The 21,009-nt window shown below is 38.5% G+C and overlaps 1 protein-coding gene across 7 annotated transcripts in view; it reads left to right on the plus strand.

The window, feature by feature from the left end:
• PPP2R5C (protein phosphatase 2 regulatory subunit B'gamma) overlaps nt 1-16,264 on the plus strand; it is a 103,826-nt gene extending 87,562 nt beyond the window's left edge. For 4 of the 7 annotated variants that reach the window (XM_089522548.1, XM_089522549.1, XM_089522547.1 and 1 more), the window contains 6 exons: nt 807-977; nt 1,400-1,527; nt 4,901-5,002; nt 6,689-6,761; nt 10,899-11,015; nt 13,284-16,264. In XM_089522548.1, the coding sequence (XP_089378674.1) occupies nt 807-977; nt 1,400-1,527; nt 4,901-5,002; nt 6,689-6,761; nt 10,899-11,015; nt 13,284-13,415 (723 nt within the window). In that variant the 3' untranslated portion in view covers nt 13,416-16,264. The remainder of the gene's footprint in view (nt 1-806; nt 978-1,399; nt 1,528-4,900; nt 5,003-6,688; nt 6,762-10,898; nt 11,016-13,283) is intronic. The other 3 variants (XM_089522550.1, XM_089522553.1, XM_089522552.1) reach the window with 2 other exon arrangements.
• Nucleotides 16,265-21,009: the final 4,745 nt, after the last annotated feature.

The raw sequence follows: 21,009 nt of genomic DNA on the forward strand, positions 1-21,009 counted from the left end.
GGACTGGATCGTGGCTTTGGCATGGCTTTCGGACTCTTAGTACACATGCATCATTTAAACAGCATACCTCCAAAGTGACCCAAAGCAGCTTTATTTTGGCCTGTCTGTATGGGGCCAATGAAAGATGAACTGAGTGATGTTTCTGACTAGTCATGTTGGAGTCTTTGATGCCTTGTGCTAAATTTATTTAATTGTGGACTCTAAAGAAAATCCTACCTGTTTTGCAATGTTGAGACATTAGCTAGGCTTTCCATTGTAACTTATGAGGCACAGCAATCAGAGTGATAAATATCACCAAAAGCGACAATATTTATTCTCTTCAGGGGTCAAAACCTCTCCTGATAGAAAACTCAATTTCCCCAGGAGTCTAATCACTTAAGCACATCCTTCCTAAACAGTGTGGCTTTCATTTGGCTGCATATACCTGTACACATAAAAATGGTTGAGAAACTTTTAACTTGAATAAACAATGCTAGGAAATAGGTTTCCTCTTAATTTCATAGTCTCTTACTCCATCATAGTTTTTGAATATTCTTTTTTGAGCTAGACTCTTATTCAGCTTTACAGGTTTTTAATTAACAGAGTTTTGATGTAAACTGACACTCAGCCCAACAGAAAGTTTTGGAACTCTAATATCCAGTTCTGTTTGTTTCAAGTCAACATACTTAAGTGTATGTTGGTGTTAAAGCTGGTAGCAGTATCAACTGATCCAGTGAACTATGATAGATCACTGGAAGACATACATAAATAAAGTTCAGGAAATTAGACATATTTCCTTCTTCTTCATCATCTTCTTTTTTCCTCAGGTGGTGATGGCACTGCTAAAATACTGGCCAAAGACTCATAGTCCAAAAGAAGTTATGTTTTTAAATGAATTAGAAGAAATTTTAGATGTTATCGAACCATCTGAATTTGTAAAGGTCATGGAGCCTCTCTTCAGGCAGCTAGCAAAATGTGTCTCCAGTCCACACTTTCAGGTTGGTCATTCCAAGAATACTTACTTGAGAGTTTGGCATTTTGACATTACACTATATTTATTAATTGCTGCTTAGTGGAATTGTAATATACACCATATTTCAGTATGCTGTTGCACACAGTATTTAAGGCAGACTGTGAGCAGGTTAAGAATTAAGTCAGCTGCTTCAACTGTGAAAGCTTCTCCTCTGACTTCACAGACAGATGTTTTTCTGTCTTCTGTAAAACTGTTAAGTGTCAGCTTTAGCAGCAATCATACAGGTGTCATCTTCAAAACTAAATAGAAATTGCGTGTGGGGAGGCAAATGAGCTACTTGGGGAAAGCTCAGTTAACATGGAAGGAATAGTCTCTGTGACCAGAAATTGAGTAAAATGGGAAACATCATGTCTATGTGTGTTTCTAAGTGGTATAAATGTCTTTTAGGTTGCAGAACGAGCACTATACTACTGGAATAATGAGTATATTATGAGCTTAATCAGTGACAATGCAGCGAAGATCTTGCCTATCATGTTTCCATCCCTGTACCGGAATTCAAAGACGCACTGGAACAAGTAAGGAGCTATTGAAGTATAGTGCTTGGTGCACTGAGATTTAAAACTGCCCAGCTCACAGAATTTCTCATCTGCATACAAATTTTTGGTAACGTTTCTGTAGTGCACTTTCCTTATATACAATTGTATGTCAAACAGGACAGGTGAAGTTACATGTCATATCACAATAATGGAGAAAAAATGGGTAGATAGATGATTGAATCATATATAATCTGGTGATTTGTGCAGTTTTCAAACATACACTCATGAAGGATATGAAACTGAGTATGAGGTTAACAAAAATTCCTCCTGCACCTCTGTATATAGCAGAAGTAGACATCCTATAACCTATGGACTGCATACAGCCGCTGAGGGCTCCATTACCTTTCAGTATCTTTTTAAGCAGTGTTTGCGTGCTCCCCCCCCCCCCCCCCCCATCTATCTATCTGAAAAGGTGCCTTGTGTTCTCTGAGAGGAATTTGGCAGGATAATTTCACTATTATATTTCCTTCCCCTCCCACCCTCCAAAAAACCCATCATGTTTTAGGACAGAGGAGGCCTTTTTTAAAAAAACACAAGCGGCTTCCAAGTCACTTCCATGTTTCTTAAACTAAAAAAGCAAAGCAAACTTCTCTGGGTTTAAATCACACCAGGGTGGGTGAAGACAGTTGTCCCCTAGAGGATGAATGAATGAAGTTTATTATGGTCAGTGACCAGTACAGAGGATGAGAGGGTACTTTTCTATTGAAGAAGGTGGTGAATCTTTCGGAGGTGCAGCAAGGAGAAGTGAATCCTTCTGACGTCTACCAAGGGACAACTGAAGCCCTCAAATCTAAGAAATTTCCCCATTCATTGGCCTGTTACAGACTGCCAAAATAAAGCTGCTTCGGGTCTCTTTGGAAGTATGCTATTTAAATTATGCATGGGTCCTAAGAGTCCAGAAGCTGCACCAAAGCTGCACTCCAGTGCTTAGAAATGGAGTGTGGCTTTGGCGCGACCTCCGGACTCTTAGGACCCATGTATCATTTAAACAGCATACCTCCAAAGAGACCCGAAGCAGCTTTATTTTAGCAGTCTGTAACAGGCCATTGTGTCACAGAGAATCTTCAACATATAGTGGAAGATCTAGGCAGAAAAGGACAAGACCAGTAGGTTTTAGCTCTCCAGATTCATAGGGGCAAAGTCTTTCATGAATCTTTTTTTAATTAGCTGGTTAGAACGGTAAAAGACAGTTGTAATGGTATCAGGCTCTGCCAGTTTTACTATGGATCTATTGATTGAGCACGTTTCAGAGCAATAAGTGAATACAACTTGGGGGACCATGGAGAGAAATGTACAAAGGCAATATGTCATATTTCAGGACATTTATCCAATCAATTTGTAGATCAGTTCAAGACATTTATTCAGCTGATAACATGCCCACATCCAGATATACAGCCATATTTCTCATCATATGTATTTTCTACTGCTGCTCTTTCTTATGGCTATCCATTATCTATAGAACAGTAAATTTGGGACTTTGAATTGTGATCCATAACCACCTTTTGAAATTATTTAGCTTTATCAGTTTTAAGATCATTGTATTCTCCCTTTCTTTTCTTTTCCCCTCTCTTTCTATATTTCTGTCCAGTTTGTTTGTTCTTTTGTTATATACAGGTGTGTCTTCTGTCAATTTTCAGCCACACAATAGTTTAGAATTCTGGCATGAACCTAATTCTGTCCACTTTGATTCTGCAACTGTTTATGTCTAAAGAAGCTTGTATTTGAGCTGCTGTGTGAATGCTGGCTGCACTGGCTGTTGCAAAGCCTGGTGCTAGTTATGGACTAAAAAATACTGGTGGGGTGGCCAACAATGCATGATAAATCTGCCCTTCAACAGTGTATAAACAAAACATAGTAAATAAAAGAAACAGCATAAATGGTATCAATAAGGGTTGGTTCTTATTAACTGAATGTAATTAATCCATAGATATACTGATTTTGAAGTAACATGGGTTACTGTATTAAAAAACAAACTATTGTTAATTTTCTTAACCATTTGTGGCCATCCTGTCCTGTGCATGAATAATGTCACCGTACACGCACCGTATGACACATCTTTTCACCTGTTTATCTTGCATGGTGCAAGTAACCATAATACTTTGCCTCTTTGATCCAATAACATAACATGTGATAGATTACTTTTACAGAATAACTTAACTTCCCTGGCAATGAGTGCTGTCTGATTCAGGTGAAGAGCTTTTTCCCTTAATTTTTAAATACTGATCTCTAATCTTTGAAATGGGCTTTAACAATGAACGGACGGGGTAACCTAATATATATTTTTCACCAGTGGCCAGTCTAGGAGGAATGCATCTTGCATATTGCTGTTTCCAGGGAGCAGCCTAAGCCAGTATGTTTGCAAATGTAATGCAACTGACTAATTTTCATAGCCCCATGCATGTCTTTTGGCTAATGTTTTTATTGCTATATGGAATTTAGCCATGTTAGTTATTATATGTCTTCACATTCTTAAAATCAGTTGAGTGTTAATATAGAAAGGTTAACATGAAATTAAAAGTATTACATTACAACTTCTAGTATTTGATAGGCTGAGTGATGAGAGGTTATAAGTCTAGAATGCCTATAATAATGTATACTTAATTTTTTCATGTAATTTGGCATGTTTAGATTACACAGTTATAATGCAAGAATTCAATTTTAACTGCCATGGTTCTGTCCTGTGAAATTCTGATATTTGCACTTTAGGGAGAGATGTTTAGAATTCTGTCAAAGAGCTATAGTATCTCACCAGACGACTCCCAGGATGCAGTAGGATGCAGCCATGGCAGTTAAAGTGGAATCATAGTACAGGTTTGAATATCCCTTATCTGAAATGCTTGAGACAAGAAGTGTTCTGTATTTTGGATTTTTTTGGATTTTGAAATACCTGTATTTGCTTATACATAATGAGACTGGAAGAGAAACTGAAGATCTGTGAAAGGGTGGGTGGGAATCTTAAGCATAGTGTTTGACATGAATCCATCCAGGGTGGGAATCTAAATGTAGTGTTCAGCATGAATCCACTGTTTCATAGATCCTTTCATCTCTCCAGCCATATTTCTCTCCAGCCTTGCAAATACATAGAATTATAGAGTTGGAAGAGACCGCAAGGTCCATCCAATCCAACCCCCTGCCATGCAGGAACTCTCAATCAAAGTACAGTACAGATACATACCTCTAAAAGTTGGATTTTGGAGTATTTCAGATTTTGGAGTTCTGGATAAGGAACTCCAATACTTAACCTGAAATACAAAACGTATTGTTTGAAAGAGCCCATAGCTTAGCCCATGGAAACATCCATTGATTTTTGTGTGTGTGTTTCAAAACATAAAATGCAAAATTTACTTTATAGGACAATACATGGCTTGATTTACAATGCTCTGAAACTCTTCATGGAGATGAACCAAAAACTTTTTGATGACTGCACACAGCAATTTAAAGCAGAAAAAATTAAGTAAGTTTTCTCTTAATATGCTTTCTTATTTATTTATTTATTTATTTATTTATTCATCACTTATTTAGAAGAGCTGTTGTGATTGTATTTCTTTCTTGGTTCTGTGGAGCCAACTATACCTGAATATTGCAAATCTAATCACAATTTAGGTCCTGATGTATATTATTTTTAACAGCAGCACAACTAATTATATATTAAATTTGACAGATATCACTGTCCCAAAAGTTCCATGCATCCAAAGAGAACCCAGTACAGAACCTGATTGCAGGACTCTTCTGCTTTCGGAGCTCAGTAGTATTGTAATGTTTGGACGTACACTCATCCCTCCCTGTTCGTGGACTTATAGTCCACGGTTTTGGTCCTTCGCGGACGGCAAGCAATGAAGGACAAAATGGTGTGCGCAGGAGCATGCCTCCATTATAACCAATGGGGTTTGAAAATCGGAGGGGGTGGTGGTCCAGAATGGATCCCCATGAATCGGGGGGGACGAGTGTAATATGAAATCTCTTACACAAGATAAAAAGACCATCTCCGTATCTGTGGCAACTGCAGCTCCTCTTCAGCTCCCCTCTCTTTCTGACCTCATCTAACAAGTTCAGCTTCTGTACGGTTTCCCCAGCCACTTTGTCAAACCAGTAATTCACAAGGGTTACATCAGTGTAAAAGAAGCCTGTTTGTTTCTCTAAAAATATCCAGTGATTGCTCTTAGCATTATTTTACATTGCACTTCTGCATAAATCGTCACATGAAATGTATGAAATTCAGCTGAGTTGGAGTTGGAATGCTACTAGTCTTTCCAAACCTGTTTTGAGTAATACTTGGGAATTTTTCCAGAAGTCAGAAAGATGGAATCTGAGTTTCCAGTTCTTCTGTCCCATCACTTTCTTCTCCACATTTTTCCTAATTAAATATTATGTGGAATGTTGCAGGATGAACTGCAAAAGGCAATCGCTATCCCTACACTTTCAGTTTTCTGTACTGAAGGTCTCTGTGTCTTGCAAATACCCTATTTTTCTCAGGAACTGTGGGAGTTGTGTGTGTGTGTGTATTTCTGTTCCTTTGGCAAATAAATAAGGTAAGGAAGAGTTCTTCCTACAATCAGCCATCAAGTTCTCTGTGTGTAGAAGTGTTCAGTATGGAGTGAACTGTCTACCTTAGAAATGTTTATACTCCCTTACTTTACAGTTCAAGGTAACGTAAAAATAGCCTGTGGCTTGGTTCTACATACTTTTGTGTTCTTTTTAATTAAGGAGGAAAAACATTTTGACAGATCCCCAAAAATTATCTTGCAAAAATAGTTTAAACAACCTTCAGTATTGTCCCTTGCTTCTGTAGTTCAGACATACAGCTACATTCTTTACTTCTACATTAATCTTCTGAAAGTGTGAGAGAAATAAAGAGAAATTGCCAAATCAAAAGTAAATGTGCCATTGGCTTAGGTTATAATGACTTGGATTTTAATACACCAATTTTTTCTAAAATTATTCTCTATCCGAAAGCTCTACTGGCATTGGTCGCACATTAGAAAGTAATAAGTTGTTATTTTGATAATATGTGTAAAACTCTAAAATAATAAAATGTTTAAATCCCATGCTTTTACATGTTTCAATAGTTTTTATGGTAATTTAAATTCTTTGAACAGTTAATGAGCTTTGCCTGTGATGTGTGTAATCTTTTTTTCTTTAGGGAGAAGCTAAAAATGAAGGAACGGGAAGAAGCATGGGTTAAAATAGAAAATCTAGCCAAATCAAATCCCCAGGTATCATTCAAAAGCTTTTTATTAAACTTTTTATTAAATCTTTCTGGAAGAATAAGGGCCACCACAGATATTTCCCTATTCATATTTTTAAAAGAATGTGAGGATAATAGCTAAATAGCACCATCTCATCTAATTTTGAAAACTAAGCAGGGTCAAGTCTCATTAGAACTTGGATTACAACAGTTAGGAAGTACTGTGAGATAGAGAGAGGCTGTACCTTTGTGGTAGATAGAACATGTGCTTTCTCTAAAGCGTGTCCCAGATTCAATCCCTAGCTTCTCCAGGTAAAGCGTCTCCCCATGAAAATAAATGGTGTAATTTAGGCTTTGCTCTGGATTAAGGCCAGTGAGCTATGAGAAAGTTTAATATTAAATTACATATTGTTAATCTAAATCCTGCTATCTGAGCAAGATCAGAAGCTATACTTTTGTTTAAAAAATTGCAGCAATGTGATTTCCTTTTTGGCAACAATTTTGAAAGTGGTTTGATTTGAGATAGCTGACTATTTTTGTTCTTCTCTCTTTTGCACCCCTGCATCTGCACTCAAGAGTCTCTTAGCCTTACAGGACACATATTGAGGGTCCATGGGGAAAGGTTAATTACCTCCCAACCCATTTTCTGACAGAAACCATTAAGGGGTTAATCAGATACTGCACCATAAGTTTCAGCATTCCCCTATTGCTAACCATTAAACAGATATGAATACAGGTTTAAATATATATCTTGGACATATTAACTGCACAGATGAATAGTTCTTTAATTTATAAAACAACACATAGTGTCCTGGTTTAAGAGTTCATTTAACATAATATACAGTAATATAAATAGTTTGGGAAGTATTAATATGTTAATTTTAGTTTGAATACTTTTAATCTGTGGTGATGCTGTTTTATTTATTTTATGAAATGGTTTGTTTGAGATGCCAGAAGAATCCTGCTGAGAGTTCCCAATAGAAAATCTTGTGCCTTGTCAGTTGAGATCCTTGAATTAAACTTCAGTCCTAGACAGACTTACATAGGAGTAAATCCTGTAAATCACAGTGGGATTTAATTCTTAATAAAGATCTATAAGATTCCTCTATGAGGAAAAGTCTATAAGTTTGCATATCATTTTTACTTTTACTTTCTACCCAAAAAAAGGCTCTCAAAGTAGCTTACAAAAATATATTGAGATTGCCCCTGCTCTTAAGCTTAGAGTCTAGAGAATATGACACCAAGGAAAAGGGAATGGAAGGGAGGTGGAGAAAGGGGCACTTTAGGTAGTAGAATCATAGAATCATAGAATTGGAAGAGACTGCAAGTACCATCCAGTCCAACCCCCTGCCATGCAGGAACTCTCAATAAAAGTATCCCTGACAGATGGCCATCCAGCCTCTGCTTAAAGACCTCCAAAGAAGGAGACTCCACTACACTCCGAGGGAGTGTGTTCCACTATCAAACAGCCCTTACTGTCAGGAAGTTCCTCCTAATGTTGAAGTAGAATCTCTTTTCCTGGAGCTTGCATCCAATGTTCCAGGTCCTGTTCTCTGAAGCAGCAGAACACAGGCTTGCTCCCTCCTCAATATGACATCCCTTCAAATATTTAAACAGGGCTATCATATCACCTCTTATCCTTCTTTTCTCCAGGCTAAACATCCCCAGCTTCCTAACTTGTTCCTCATAGGACATGGTTTCCAGACCCTTCACCATTTTAGTCGCCCTCCTTTGGACACGCTCCAGTTTCTCAATGTCCTTTTTTAATTGCGGTGCCCAGAACTGGACACAATATTCCAGGTGGGGCCTGACCAAAGCAGAACATAATGGCACTATTACTTCTCTTGATCTAGACACTATACAGTAGTCCTACTTACACATTTCATTAACTTGCAAAAACTGAAATACTTTCTCAGGAGTTGCTGTAATGTAGTTGGACACAAACCTTATGATATGGGGCCTCAGAATTCTGACCTGTAGGAGAAATCTGCCATCTCCCGACCCCTATCATGGAAAGTAAGCATGTATTGGTCCAGATGATGCACCTTCCAAGCATATGCACTTTTTGCTGTAGGCTACTCACAATTCAGAAGCAGAAATTTCTTATAAACAGCTGCAATGCAGCTGGAAACTGCCAACCCAGAGAACAGAGCCTTATCTGTCTGAGGCCTTGATAAAATCTGTCCTTGCTTGTCCTTACTCCTGCATTGCAGGAAAAGTTTGAAAAGACTCCAATGGTACCTGCCTTGGAAGACAGTCCTGTGGCTCTTAATTATTGAGCAATTGGTTCCAGTGACCACTGTGTGTGGTGATGAGAGGTCCTACCCACTTATTGAAAGCAATAGCAAGTGAAAGAATGAAGATGGCAATTTGCCTTGGTGTCTGCTATTCATATACAGTTACCTTTGAAAGCATTCCAGCATATGTAGCTTCATTAAATTCCATTTTAAAATAGCTAAGAATTTTTTTTCTATAAAAGTAGATATTTATTCTAATAATTTCAGGAACCATTGGTCTGAATCCTGTTGGTTAATCTACAGTAGACTTATTTGAATTACTTGTGGAATGATGAATCAACACATAGGTAAAACCACTGATGCAAAGGATCTGTTGTATTTGAAACTAACAAATAGGATTTAGGTCATTGTTTTATTCCAAGTTAATTTAATGTTTGTCATGTTTTTCCCTTTTTTTAAACATATATTTCATGTATCAAATATTAATGGGACTTTTGGATAGTTGTTCAAGTCAGTAACATGACTTGGCGTAGATTTGGTGATTCTTACACTAGGATGAATGTAACTTGTATCCTTGCCTCTTATTGTTGTAGGGTTTTAATATAAATTGTTAGAAGATCTGAAGCTGACTTATATGTACCCACCAACTACGTGGTTTTTTTTTGAACCACACAATCATTTCATGAATCACAATTTGTTTTTGAATCTGTCCTTTCAAAAGTGTTAGAACATAGGGAAGAAGAATTTAAATATGCAAGTTTGAAGTTACAATGGGAAAACATACAATGTCCATGTTTCTTTAGTGGATACATAGAAGAAGCCCTTTGGATAAGCCAAAAGAAATTGGGCTTGGAAAAGGTATCCTTGGGCTACAGTTTCCCAAATTCTCCAATTAGCATTCTATCTGACATGGAGATTCTTGGAATTGTAGGCCAAAGTGTAATTTCCCCAGTCTCTGCCTGTAGTGCTGCATCTTCTTTCTACAATGGCAATTCAGGTGCTCTAGGAAGCTCAGAGCATCTAAAAGCCATAAATCTCGCCAGTTGTTCCTCCCTGGGAGATGATTAGCATACTGTTCCTGAATCTAGATGGCGCATATAGGCATCATGACTTATACTAACTCATAGATTCATAAAGCATGGATTTCTCTGATTCTCCTTTGAAGTAATTGGGGCTGGTGACTATTAATACACCTTATAGCAGCAGATTACATAAATGAAGTTCTATATGAGAATTTTCCTTACAACTGTCAATATTCTGGCACTTACATTGAATTAAATTCTGTAACAAGAGGAAGCAAAATTGTACCAGCTTTCTCTAGAGTGCACTTTTCCTCCCCAATACATAAATACATAAATTAATCTTCTCTTCTCCAGGCTAAACATCCCCAGCTCCCTGAGTCGTTCCTCATAGGGCATGGTTTCCAGACCCTTCACCATTTTAGTCACCCTCCTTTGGACACGCTCCAGTTTCTCAATGTCCTTTTTAAATTGTGGTGCCCAGAACTGGACACAGTATTCTAGGTGTGCCTGACCAAAGCAAAATACAGTGGCACTATTACTTCTCTTGATCTAGACACTATACTTTTATTGATGCAGCCTAAAATTGCATTGGCCTTTTTAGCTGCCGCATCGCACTGTTCACTCATGTTCAACTTGTTACTGTACCAATGAAAGAAATCTCACACAATATTTATATATAAATTTCTTGTTTTTTAAATTGTATTAGAATTCAGTAAGCTGTCAAATTCCTTTATTTAAGAAACTCAAGCTATTTTTTTTGTTCATGATTCAAAGGTAAAAAGCATTAGAATGTGTAAGATAGTAGTAAGGTTAACATTCCTAAAAGTGAATTGCCTGAATTGCTATAGCTTTCAATGTTAAGTTTTACCATCAAAATTCTGACATAAACATTTTGCATTTGGTTAGTACTCAGTATATAGTGACACCTGTCTGGTGAGCAGTCCTGTTGCAATGGAAACAGATGGGCCTTTAATTGAAGACTTGCATGTGCTGAAAAATACAGTGAAAGAAGAAGCTTGTCCGGTAAGCACGTAGGAAGAAAAATTAGCCTACTCGTTCCAAACTTGATCCAGAAGTATTTACTCCTTTTAGTCATAAATTCTACCTTTTTTCTTTAATTGCAACAAATTTGAAACGAGCAGTATAATTTTAGTAATTGCTTAAGCATAGGTTTCCTCTTGTTCTAAGTGAAATGGTTCAAGCAACTATTAACCCAGTTAATAGTGAAATGGTTCAAGCAGCTCTTAACTTGTGCAAAAAGTAGGTATTGTCTTAAGAGCATTAAATGGCTTCCAAACCACCAAGTTAATTTGAAGCTAGCAAAGTGGCTTTTGTTCCTAAGATCATATAGGCAAGTGACTGCTTAACAAAAGCTGCTAATTGACATTTACGTATTATATTACCCCATCCCACTTTGGCATTCTCAAATGTTTAATAACTAGAACACTCTGCCATGTCTTCCCTGACATTAGAAGAGCTAAGCCAGTGGCTTCCAGTAGGGCTGTAGTCTCTTTTTAACAAAGCTCCACTGAGAAATCAAGAATTCATCTCTGGACAGTATTTAAAGTATGAAATACACCAACACTGTATAATTCAGTATGATGAAAAATTAAGGAACAGTGGCCACATTTGGTTGCAACAAAAAACAGAATTCAGGCAAACTCCAGTTTGTCAAGAACAAGCCAGCATTTTGGTCCATGGTTTGTTTATTGTAATTTGGATACCCAGAGGAACCAACTGTTTACCTTCTTCAGCAAGCGGGAACAGTTCAGTAGAGTTCAATGGCACAGTGTTTACCCATGGTAAGCCAGGAGTCCCACAGATCTTACGACAGTGTGAAATGGGCCAGCAAATTTCATTAGGGGCTTCATGGTCTAGTGCAGGGGTGGGAAACCTGTGGCCCTCCAGGTTCTGACAAACTACCATTGCCATCATAGCTCACCAACAGCCAAGCTGAAGGAAGTTTTAGCCAAGCTCATGAGGCCTTGGTTGTAGCGCCTCCATAGCATCACCATAAGGTGAGGAGCTACAGCTAAGCCCCATGAACCTGACTAAAACTTCCTTCAGCTTGGCTGGTGGTGAGGCATGGTGGGAATGGTAGTTCATCAGAACCTGGAGTGCTGTAGGTTCCCCACCCCTGGTCTGGAGGAACTATGTTAGTTGCAATAGGTGAATGTTTTAATATTGCTACTTCCCCTGCTTCCTACATACACTCTATCCCTTGTTGCTTTATTGATCAGAACAAAAATGTGCTTTAACCATTATATGTATATTAACACCAGTTTTCACATATGTGGTTTCTGGACTTGAAATATACTTTAGAACATAATTACCAAATAAGAATGCCAGTATTTAAAGGGGCACTTATCAAGTCCATCCATCCCCATTTCAGCTGTCACTAAACCCAGCCCAAAATCCCACCACTGATGCTATTCTAGATGCCTGCTTGGCACTGAACAAAGAGACTGAGAGCTCCCATAGCAGTGTCATATATCTCATAGAATCATAGAATCGTAGAGTTGGAAGAGACCACAAGGGCCATCCAGTCCAACCCCCTGCCATGCAGGAAATCACAATCAAAGCATCCCCGACAGATGGCCAGGTAAGGAAACAGTTCAAAGACTTTTTCTGATTGAGTGCTTCCGGACATTTTCCCAGGTAGCAGAGGAAGCCAGGCAGATGTAGCACAGCTGTGTCTCCCCAGACATAAAGCTGTGGCAGCTACACACACAGTCTTGTGACTCCCTTCTGGCCTGATTGACCTATTTAGAAGCTGCAAATACAGTCATTATAGTGCTGTACTGTACTTTCATAGGCAGACTGCTACGGTGTTGCTCTCACAACTTGAACAGGCACTTGTGGTGGCAGGAGAGTTAAATACAGTTTGCTACATGACTGCTCACCAGGGGGAACTAGGCAATGCTCAAAGTTCATACTATATAATTATATCCAGTATTATCTTGGACTACACAAAATGGTTAATTTGTGTTCCCAATGTTATTTGGGACTTGGTGGCTTCCTAGAGACCCAGAGACTCAAATAGTTCATAATGATACCTTGTGTGCCATTTGTTAGTTTGTAAAACTTAGTGACTTCCTGAAGAGCCAGAAAGAGTTAAAAATAAGTTCATGGATAGCATTGCATCACCCAAATCATTATGGCATCATCAAATAGATTTCCCAAGCTGCTGGAATGAGTTTGTTAATACTGATTTTTCCACTCTTCTTTTAAACAAAATGCCTGTTGTATAAGACATAATTGAATTTTTAAAACATTGCATTTTGATTTTAGGCACCGAAGGATCAGAAGAAGGAGCATCCTATGGTGCGGCGCAAGTCAGAACTGCCTCAGGATATCTATACCATGAAAGCCTTGGAGTCCCATTGCCGAGCTGACGATCTAATATCACATGATGGGCATTAGACTATTCAAGTAAAATTTGGAGGAAAACCCTTTTGTTCAGGACTCTGTTCTACAGTAGAGAACTTACTTTTTGTGCCATACTGATCAGTTACACACAAGTCAAACTTTTTTCAACCCCATTCTGACCGGCAATAACTTTGATACAATATGCACAGCTCAAGATTAATAGTTCAAACAATGGTAAATTGCCTGATTCTGTATGAAGAAACTTGGGGTGGTTAGTATTAGACAAAGACCTTTTGTTGGTGCTGTTTGTATAGGACCAACCAATTGGAAACATGCACTTTTTCATATTACTGCTAGGAGAAAAAAGCAGTCTTCTAGGACAGATCTGCAGGCCCTGGTGCTGTGCAACCCCTCAGTGTCTGTGTGCACATAAAGCAGTTCTGCATAAGAAAATCTATGAAACCATAATGTCTATCATGTTTGTGGCACATACATCTGCTGGAAAGCTACAGTTGGCTGCAGCTTCTGGTTCTTGTACATCAGACATGAATATGACAAAATGTGTGTGTGACTGTCAAATGGGACAATCTACACAGAAGTTCCATGTTTTTTGTTATGTGGAACAGCTTCTTACAAGCGTACTATCTGAAATAACCTTACGTGAATTTTTATCAATAAGCACCACTGAAATGATTGGAGATTGGACTACAGAAGTGCCTGGTAGACTAAGCCCTTTTTCTTTTTCTTCCTGCAGCAGCTGAAGTTGGTGATTTGGCAATGGGATTCTAAATTCATAATAGGCATTTTTATAAGACTGAAGGGAGGGGGAACTTGAAAACTGTTCTGCATTACTGTCTGTAGTTATATTCTGGCAGTTTCAAAACACACAGTTAAATTGTTCTCTCATTGCAGCTTACAAAATGGTAATTTTCATGACAATCTTCAATCACAGCTAATTTCTAGGAGCACCAAAAATGTTCCAGAGAGAGGCACTCTTATCCAAGTACTTTATACGGACTGAAGCCATATTTTCGAGTGCTTTAGCTTGTAATGCAAACTGAGTATTTTGGAACAGAGCTGGTAGAAGAGGAATTTGTTTTCCTAAAAATGAAATTCTGTCTGCCTTGACTAGAAATAAACTGCATTTTAAAAAGTGATCGCATACCTCTTTTGTTTTGCAAAGCTATTCATTTATTTACCAAAATGGCCTCACTGCTTTCCACCCTTACTTGAGCTTATATCGTGTGGCGTACTTTGGGCTGTAAGAGTTCTTCCCACAGCCATCATGATGCCAGCTAAGTCACATACATTTCTGTGCATAATGTAGTTCAGCGAAAGTACAACATCAATACTTTTTAAATTATTTTCAATAAAGCAAAACATTTTCTAATGGCATTCCATTTTCCAGATGCCTGTCTTAAGAAATGAATTAACATTAGTCCTGTCAATATTCTCTTCTGCGGTGAAGAGCACATGTAATACATGCACACCTCACCAAAAAATAAATTAATACATTGATCATTAAAAAAAATCTGAGTTGGTGTTGACCTTCAAATGCTGCTATATATTCCATAAGGTTACTTGTGTGTTATGTGCTCTTTTTTCATTGTTCTAGATGGAAAGCACGGATACATTTTCCAAATATACATGTAGTGCTTTGTCTTCAATATTTGATTTTACTCAGGGTGACAGGTATTTTAAACTTCATATTCTGTTTAGGAGCTGTTTTAGATGAGTTTCCCCACCAAAATGAATGACTTGTTTCTTTTGTCTCTGGCAGTAATACTATAACAATATTCAGTATCTTGATACAGAAAAAAGTTAACTGTGTAGCTTCTTTAAAATAGTTCTTTAAAAGCAGTGAGGTATCCTGAATCTATGAAAATGATTGTGCAAAACAGGCTTTTGTAGTAACCTTCCTGCGGATGTAATGTCTGCTGTCTAGTCTCAATTAAAAACATCCAGTTTGTATTGGAAAATCCTTGTGGGGAAAATCAGATCAGGTATGATGGGAATTACTGCTAAGACAAAGCTAAATTTAAAGACCGTTCTAAACTTCAAATAAAATACCCATTCAGTATAAAATATAAGTAAATAAATTCCTGTTAAACTTGAAAATATATACACTTTTGCCATAATCAAAAAATAAATAAAACTAATAAAGCGGCTTAAAGATGTCTCCTTCCTTTTGAGGTGGGAATGGGTGCTTTTATAATTGCATAAAACAATGTCTATATGTATTTTGATATACCATTGTTTGAACTTCCATCTTTAGCTGATAACTTATCAGTTTTTAAAATATAATTTGGCCATTCAATAGGTTGATGAAAGAAGTTTCTGGAAAGAAGCTCTCTAATTTTATCCGGTGGGGGAAGTGGGAAAATATTGTATATCAATGTTTGGTTGACTGTGTAACTCAACATATAAGATCTTTCACTGTCTAGATTTTATTTTTGCTCTTTACTGAAGATAAACATTCACCAAAAATTAATGTTCTGGGATAGATAGAGGAATTATGCCATGGCAATTTGCTCTTGAAATTTTAGGCCAGTTGACAAACTTGCCTGAGCAATATTCTAAAATTTAGCAGCACTAATTGTTTGGCTTGTTTGTTACCACCATTTTTATGCTCTGTATAAATTCTGTATTAAATTATTCTAAAAACTAATACATCCAAAATAAAAATGTGCAAATAAAACAGTTTTGGTGATTGTTGTTCTTCATAAAGTTCAGTGGTAGCCACCTTCCCATATTCTCTAAAATTTTATGCCTGTACATCAGGAATGTCGAAAAGAATATTTCAAGTGTCTTTTTTGTGTGGCTTTAGTATGGCTTCATTTTAATATTGTACATACATTGTACTTGGTTTTATTGTAATGAATAATAAAAATGTAGACTTCATATTTTGTACAGAATGGTCCTATGTACAGAATAAAAAGTTCCTAGAAACTGAAAGAAAATAGGTAAGTGGCACAATTTTCTTTATATTCTATCTGTATCTTTATGCTTTAGTGGAATGCTACATTCAAATGTACCAACATATTTTTAAATATTTTGTAATTCAAACCTTTTTTGTTCAGACATTGTTTTTGAAGAAAAACTTCATACGCTTGCCATTTAATACTCTCTTTTATTTAGTTTTTAAATTCTAAAAATGGTGTATTATATGGACTAAATAAAGAAATGGAATTTTACATACTCATCATAAAACTACTTTTAGATTTAGCACAAGACCCTCTGATGAGAGTGCATACTGTATAGGTATCAAAGAAGAAAGCATATGAAATAAAATTGCTGTTACAGTGGACTTGTAAAGAGCTGCAACATGTGCAGAAGACCCAGCCAAACCCTCCACTTTCTCTTACAACAACAAAGTAATTGGCGTTGGTGAGACAGCAGAGAGACTGGATACTCTTTGTTTGTAACCCGTTAGCAGTCAGACCTACATGATCATTCTGTCCATTATCGGGAATATTACAGAAAAAGTCTGCCTGAAAAATTGACTTGTGATGTTTGGTTTTCCTCATACAAAGCCTGGAAAGTTTTAGCATTTTCTGTTGTCTTGTTGCTCCATGTAAACACAGCTAATTTTCTTCAAGGGTGTGCATGATCCAAGCAACTTCTTTCAAATTAATCTCATTAACTAAAATTGCAAAGGATTTGAGGAATTGGGTATGCTTAAACTGTGTGTAGCTAAACTGACATAGTAAATTTTTTCAGGGATGCACCACGGTTGATAGGTGCAGAGAAATCTCCCTCACTGCCATCCAGATTGGGGACTGTTGGTTTCTGAAGAGCCTTTCTGCACAATGTCTAGCTTCAAGTGGGTCCTCAAACCTAAAGACACTCCAGGAAGCCTTCCAAGTCTGCTTTTCTAGAGCACCTTCAGTTAAACCAGGCACTGCAGAGATAGACAGCTCAAAGAGGAAGAAACTGGACAGTGAGATGGTCTTCTGCCTTCTTTATGCCACTGTGCCTGCCCATTTTTTATGTACTCTTGATGCTGCACTTTCCATATGTGCTGGCACAACAACAAGCAGAATATTGGCCTCAGTCTACATTTACTGAAAAGCCAATCCATTTTCCTTTGATTAAATTATTTCATTAGACACAAACCAGTTGAGATACGTTTCCTTATCTTTAGTTGGCTGACAGATGTCATGAGCTTGTGCTAGAGATTACAGTAGGACTCTGTATTAGGCACAAGATCAGTTTTGAGACCCTTTGCTTACAACAAATTTCATATATAATCCGGAACACTATTTCTCTTTCCTGAAATGAACCTAGAGACCCATAGCCCCAAATCCAGTTGCTAATCCCAACTATAATAGACTCATAGGACCTATATCGGCTTGGTTGAGCCTATGATTTAGGCTGCGATCTGAAGCTTGTTTTTTTTGTGGAACATAGCTTGTATGCATTTTATTGGCCAAAGTTTATGTTTACCATATATACTTATGTTATAAATCAACCTCATGTATAAATCAAAGGGTAGGTTTTGGGGCCAAAATTATGGATTTTGATATGTTCCATGGATAAGCCAATGGTGAAACATAGGAGCATGTATCAAAGGATGTAAAGGACAAAGTAATGCAAAATCAAAATTACAAAATTCTGCTGGGGTAACTGTGCTCACCCCAAAGGCAGGTTAGATGAGGAGGGAACTATGATAAATAGCCCCCCCCCATTCCCCCAAAAAACTGTAGGGCTAACATGCCAGTAATAGTAGCCATTTAGGCGGATGATAGGGGCGCAGTCTCAGCACAGGGCTGCTTGGATCCATTCCACAGAGAGATGAAAGCACTCCTGGCTGCCCCAGTGCCGTTTTCCCACTCAGGCATTCAAAAAGACTTCACCATTCAACTCAGAGAAGAGGGATGGCTCCTTTTTTTAATTGAAAAATTAAGGTCTGGTGTTAACTTTTATTTTTTAAAAAAGAACAGCCATTTTGATCTCTAAGTAGATTGACAAAAGGCTTTCCTGAGTGCTGAAAGTTTTGCCTTAGTCCATTCCAAAAGAACCTAAAAGAAGCATTGATCCCCTGACGCCAAAGAGCCACTTCCACCATTTTTGCACCCACACATTCAAAAAAACTAAACACACTGCTGCAACAAAAAGAGTAGAACAGTGATTCCCAAACTTTTTCCTCCAGGTATTTTGTACTTCGACTCCCAAAAGCCCCAGCAAACTTGGCCAACAGTCAGGAATTTTGGGTGTTGAAGTCCAAAACATTTAGAGGACCAATGTTTGGGAACCACTGCAGTAGGATGAACTACTGGGTCTTGAACAGCAAGTTTCATCTTGTCTTACAGCTGTCTTTCAGTCAATGCATTGACGCTTGAAGCTCAATATGTCCAAAACAGAGCTTCTCGTTTTTCCACCTAAGAGGTTGTTCTCACTAGGTGAAACCCCGCGTTCTGAATCGAATCCAAGGAGTGGCGTTCCTATTAGGATCCGATTTAAACCTAGAACGGTTCTAGAGCAACCTGCAATCGTCTCCACTACAAATCAAATTGTAGAGCGGAATAAAATTTTGATTCGAGTTTTCCTCATTTAACGCGTGTTAAAAAAACACTAGGGTCTGACCTACGTTTTTCCATTGATTCGATTTAGGAACCGGAGCATTTAAATAGGAACGACAGCCTTTGAAATTGCGTTAGATGAATGGGAGGAGCGGAGTGCGATGGGGCTGTCCTTGGGGGAGTTGCCCTTTCTGTCCCCATCCGTCTGGCTGTCGCCATTTTTGCTTCCCTCACCCCTTTGTCCACTGTGGTCTTTCAATAAGAGATAAGGATTATTTTTATTTTTTATTTTAATGGTTTACAGGCGCTTAATCTCTTCAGCGCTTTAAACACCTGAAGTCCCGGCTGCTCAAGGCTTCCCCCGGTGGATTGCAACCTCCCCTCTGTGTGGGGAGAGCCCATTTCTAACGGAGGAGAGGCAGGAAGGGAAGGCTCCTCTCAAAGAGGCATTCCCTGCCCGCTTGGGCACTGATCTCGCCCAGGCAGAGAAGGGAAGGCTCCTCGCGAGGAGGCATCTGATCTCACCCAGGCAGGGAAGGGAAAGCTCCTCGCGAGGAGGCATCTGATCTCACCCAGGCAAGGAAGGGAAAGCTCCTCGCGAGGAGGCATCTGATCTCACCCAGGCAGGGAAGGGAAAGCTCCTCGCGATGAGGCATCTGATCTCGCCCAGGCAAGGAAGGGCTCTGATCAATGGGGGGGGGGGATAGAGCCTTTCTCCCTCCATTTCTCAAATGGAATCTGCCTTCTCCTCCAACCCTGGAAAGAGAATCTTTGGGAAGAGTGCTCCCTCCCTGCTTTTCCAGCAGCCTCCTTCATTGATCTCTGTGCTCTCTGAAGGGATTCTCCCTGGCTGTCAATGAAATGGAAACGATGCCAAAAGATAAATCGCTTCCAAATATTCCGGATTAACGTTACGTCATTCTGACGTACTATTGATTGACAGCTCCAAATAAGGTATGGAGGAGAAGAATCGCTTTATTTAAACACCGATTTCATGCCAAGTAGGAACGCTTGCAGGTAAAAACTTCGATTTAAACAACCAGATGGGAACGATGAACAAAGCGATTCGGATAGCGGGATAAGAACAGTGTTATTTTGAATCGATTTTATTAAAAACGTAGTATTTTAAATCGTTTCAAATCTTAAGTGGGAACATCCTGAAAGTCTATTCTTCAATACTCCTTTTCTATTTCTGTTGATGACATTTGTATTTGACCATTCCAGGAAGCCCGTAGTCTTGGTTTTATTTTTGATTCTTCTCTCTTGTCTATCCCCCAGATCCAGGCCACAGCCACAGTCTGTAGATTCTTTCTCTACAATAAACAAACAAGCTTCATTTATATACTGCTTCATACCACCTAAGCAGTGTCTAAGCCGTTTACAACTGTAGCTAATTTGCCCCAACAATCTGGGTACTCATTTTAACGACCTCGGAAGGATGCAAGCCTGAGTCAAGCTTGAGCCCTTTCTCTTAGCCTCTACTGCCAAGACCCTGGTCCATGCTCTGGTGGTCTCGCAATTAGATTATTGTAACCTCCTTCTGGCAGGGCTTCCTCTCTCTCACTTCCATCCATTGATTTCTATCCAGCATTCAGCTGCATGCATTATTACATCCCCTCGCCGCTTTGGCTATGTTTCTCCTCTATTATCATCCCTTCACTGGCTTCCCTTCCCCTTCCATATTCAGTATTAGCTCCTGTTGTTGACTTTTAAAGCCCTGCATGGGCTGGTCCCTCCTTATTTATCTGAACTTCTTTCTCCTCACATTTCCACCCGTACCCTCCATTCTGGTAGTCAAGGTCTGCTGTCTCAGCCCAGGATTTTTTCTGCCCCATCCTGGATTCATCCCTTCTCACTTGCTGCCCCTCACTCCTGGAATCTCCTTCCCCCACGAGCCACACGGGTCATTGCTTCTTTAACCAGTTTCAAAACTGAGTTGAAGACTATATTATTCAGGAAAGCATTCCCAGGCACTGTGTGATTGTTTATCCAATTGTTATCTGAGATCTGATATTTGATTTTATATTTGATCTTTATAATTTGTTGTCTGCTTTTTTATCTAATTCTATCTTGTATTATTATCTGTTGTTTTATATATATTTTGTAGAATGTATGCCATTGGCAGG

Source organism: Sceloporus occidentalis, unplaced genomic scaffold (assembly GCF_023333645.1).
Source record: "Sceloporus occidentalis isolate IW3139 unplaced genomic scaffold, rSceOcc1.0.p SCAF_4, whole genome shotgun sequence".
In the NCBI taxonomy this organism is placed as follows: domain Eukaryota; kingdom Metazoa; phylum Chordata; class Lepidosauria; order Squamata; family Phrynosomatidae; genus Sceloporus; species Sceloporus occidentalis.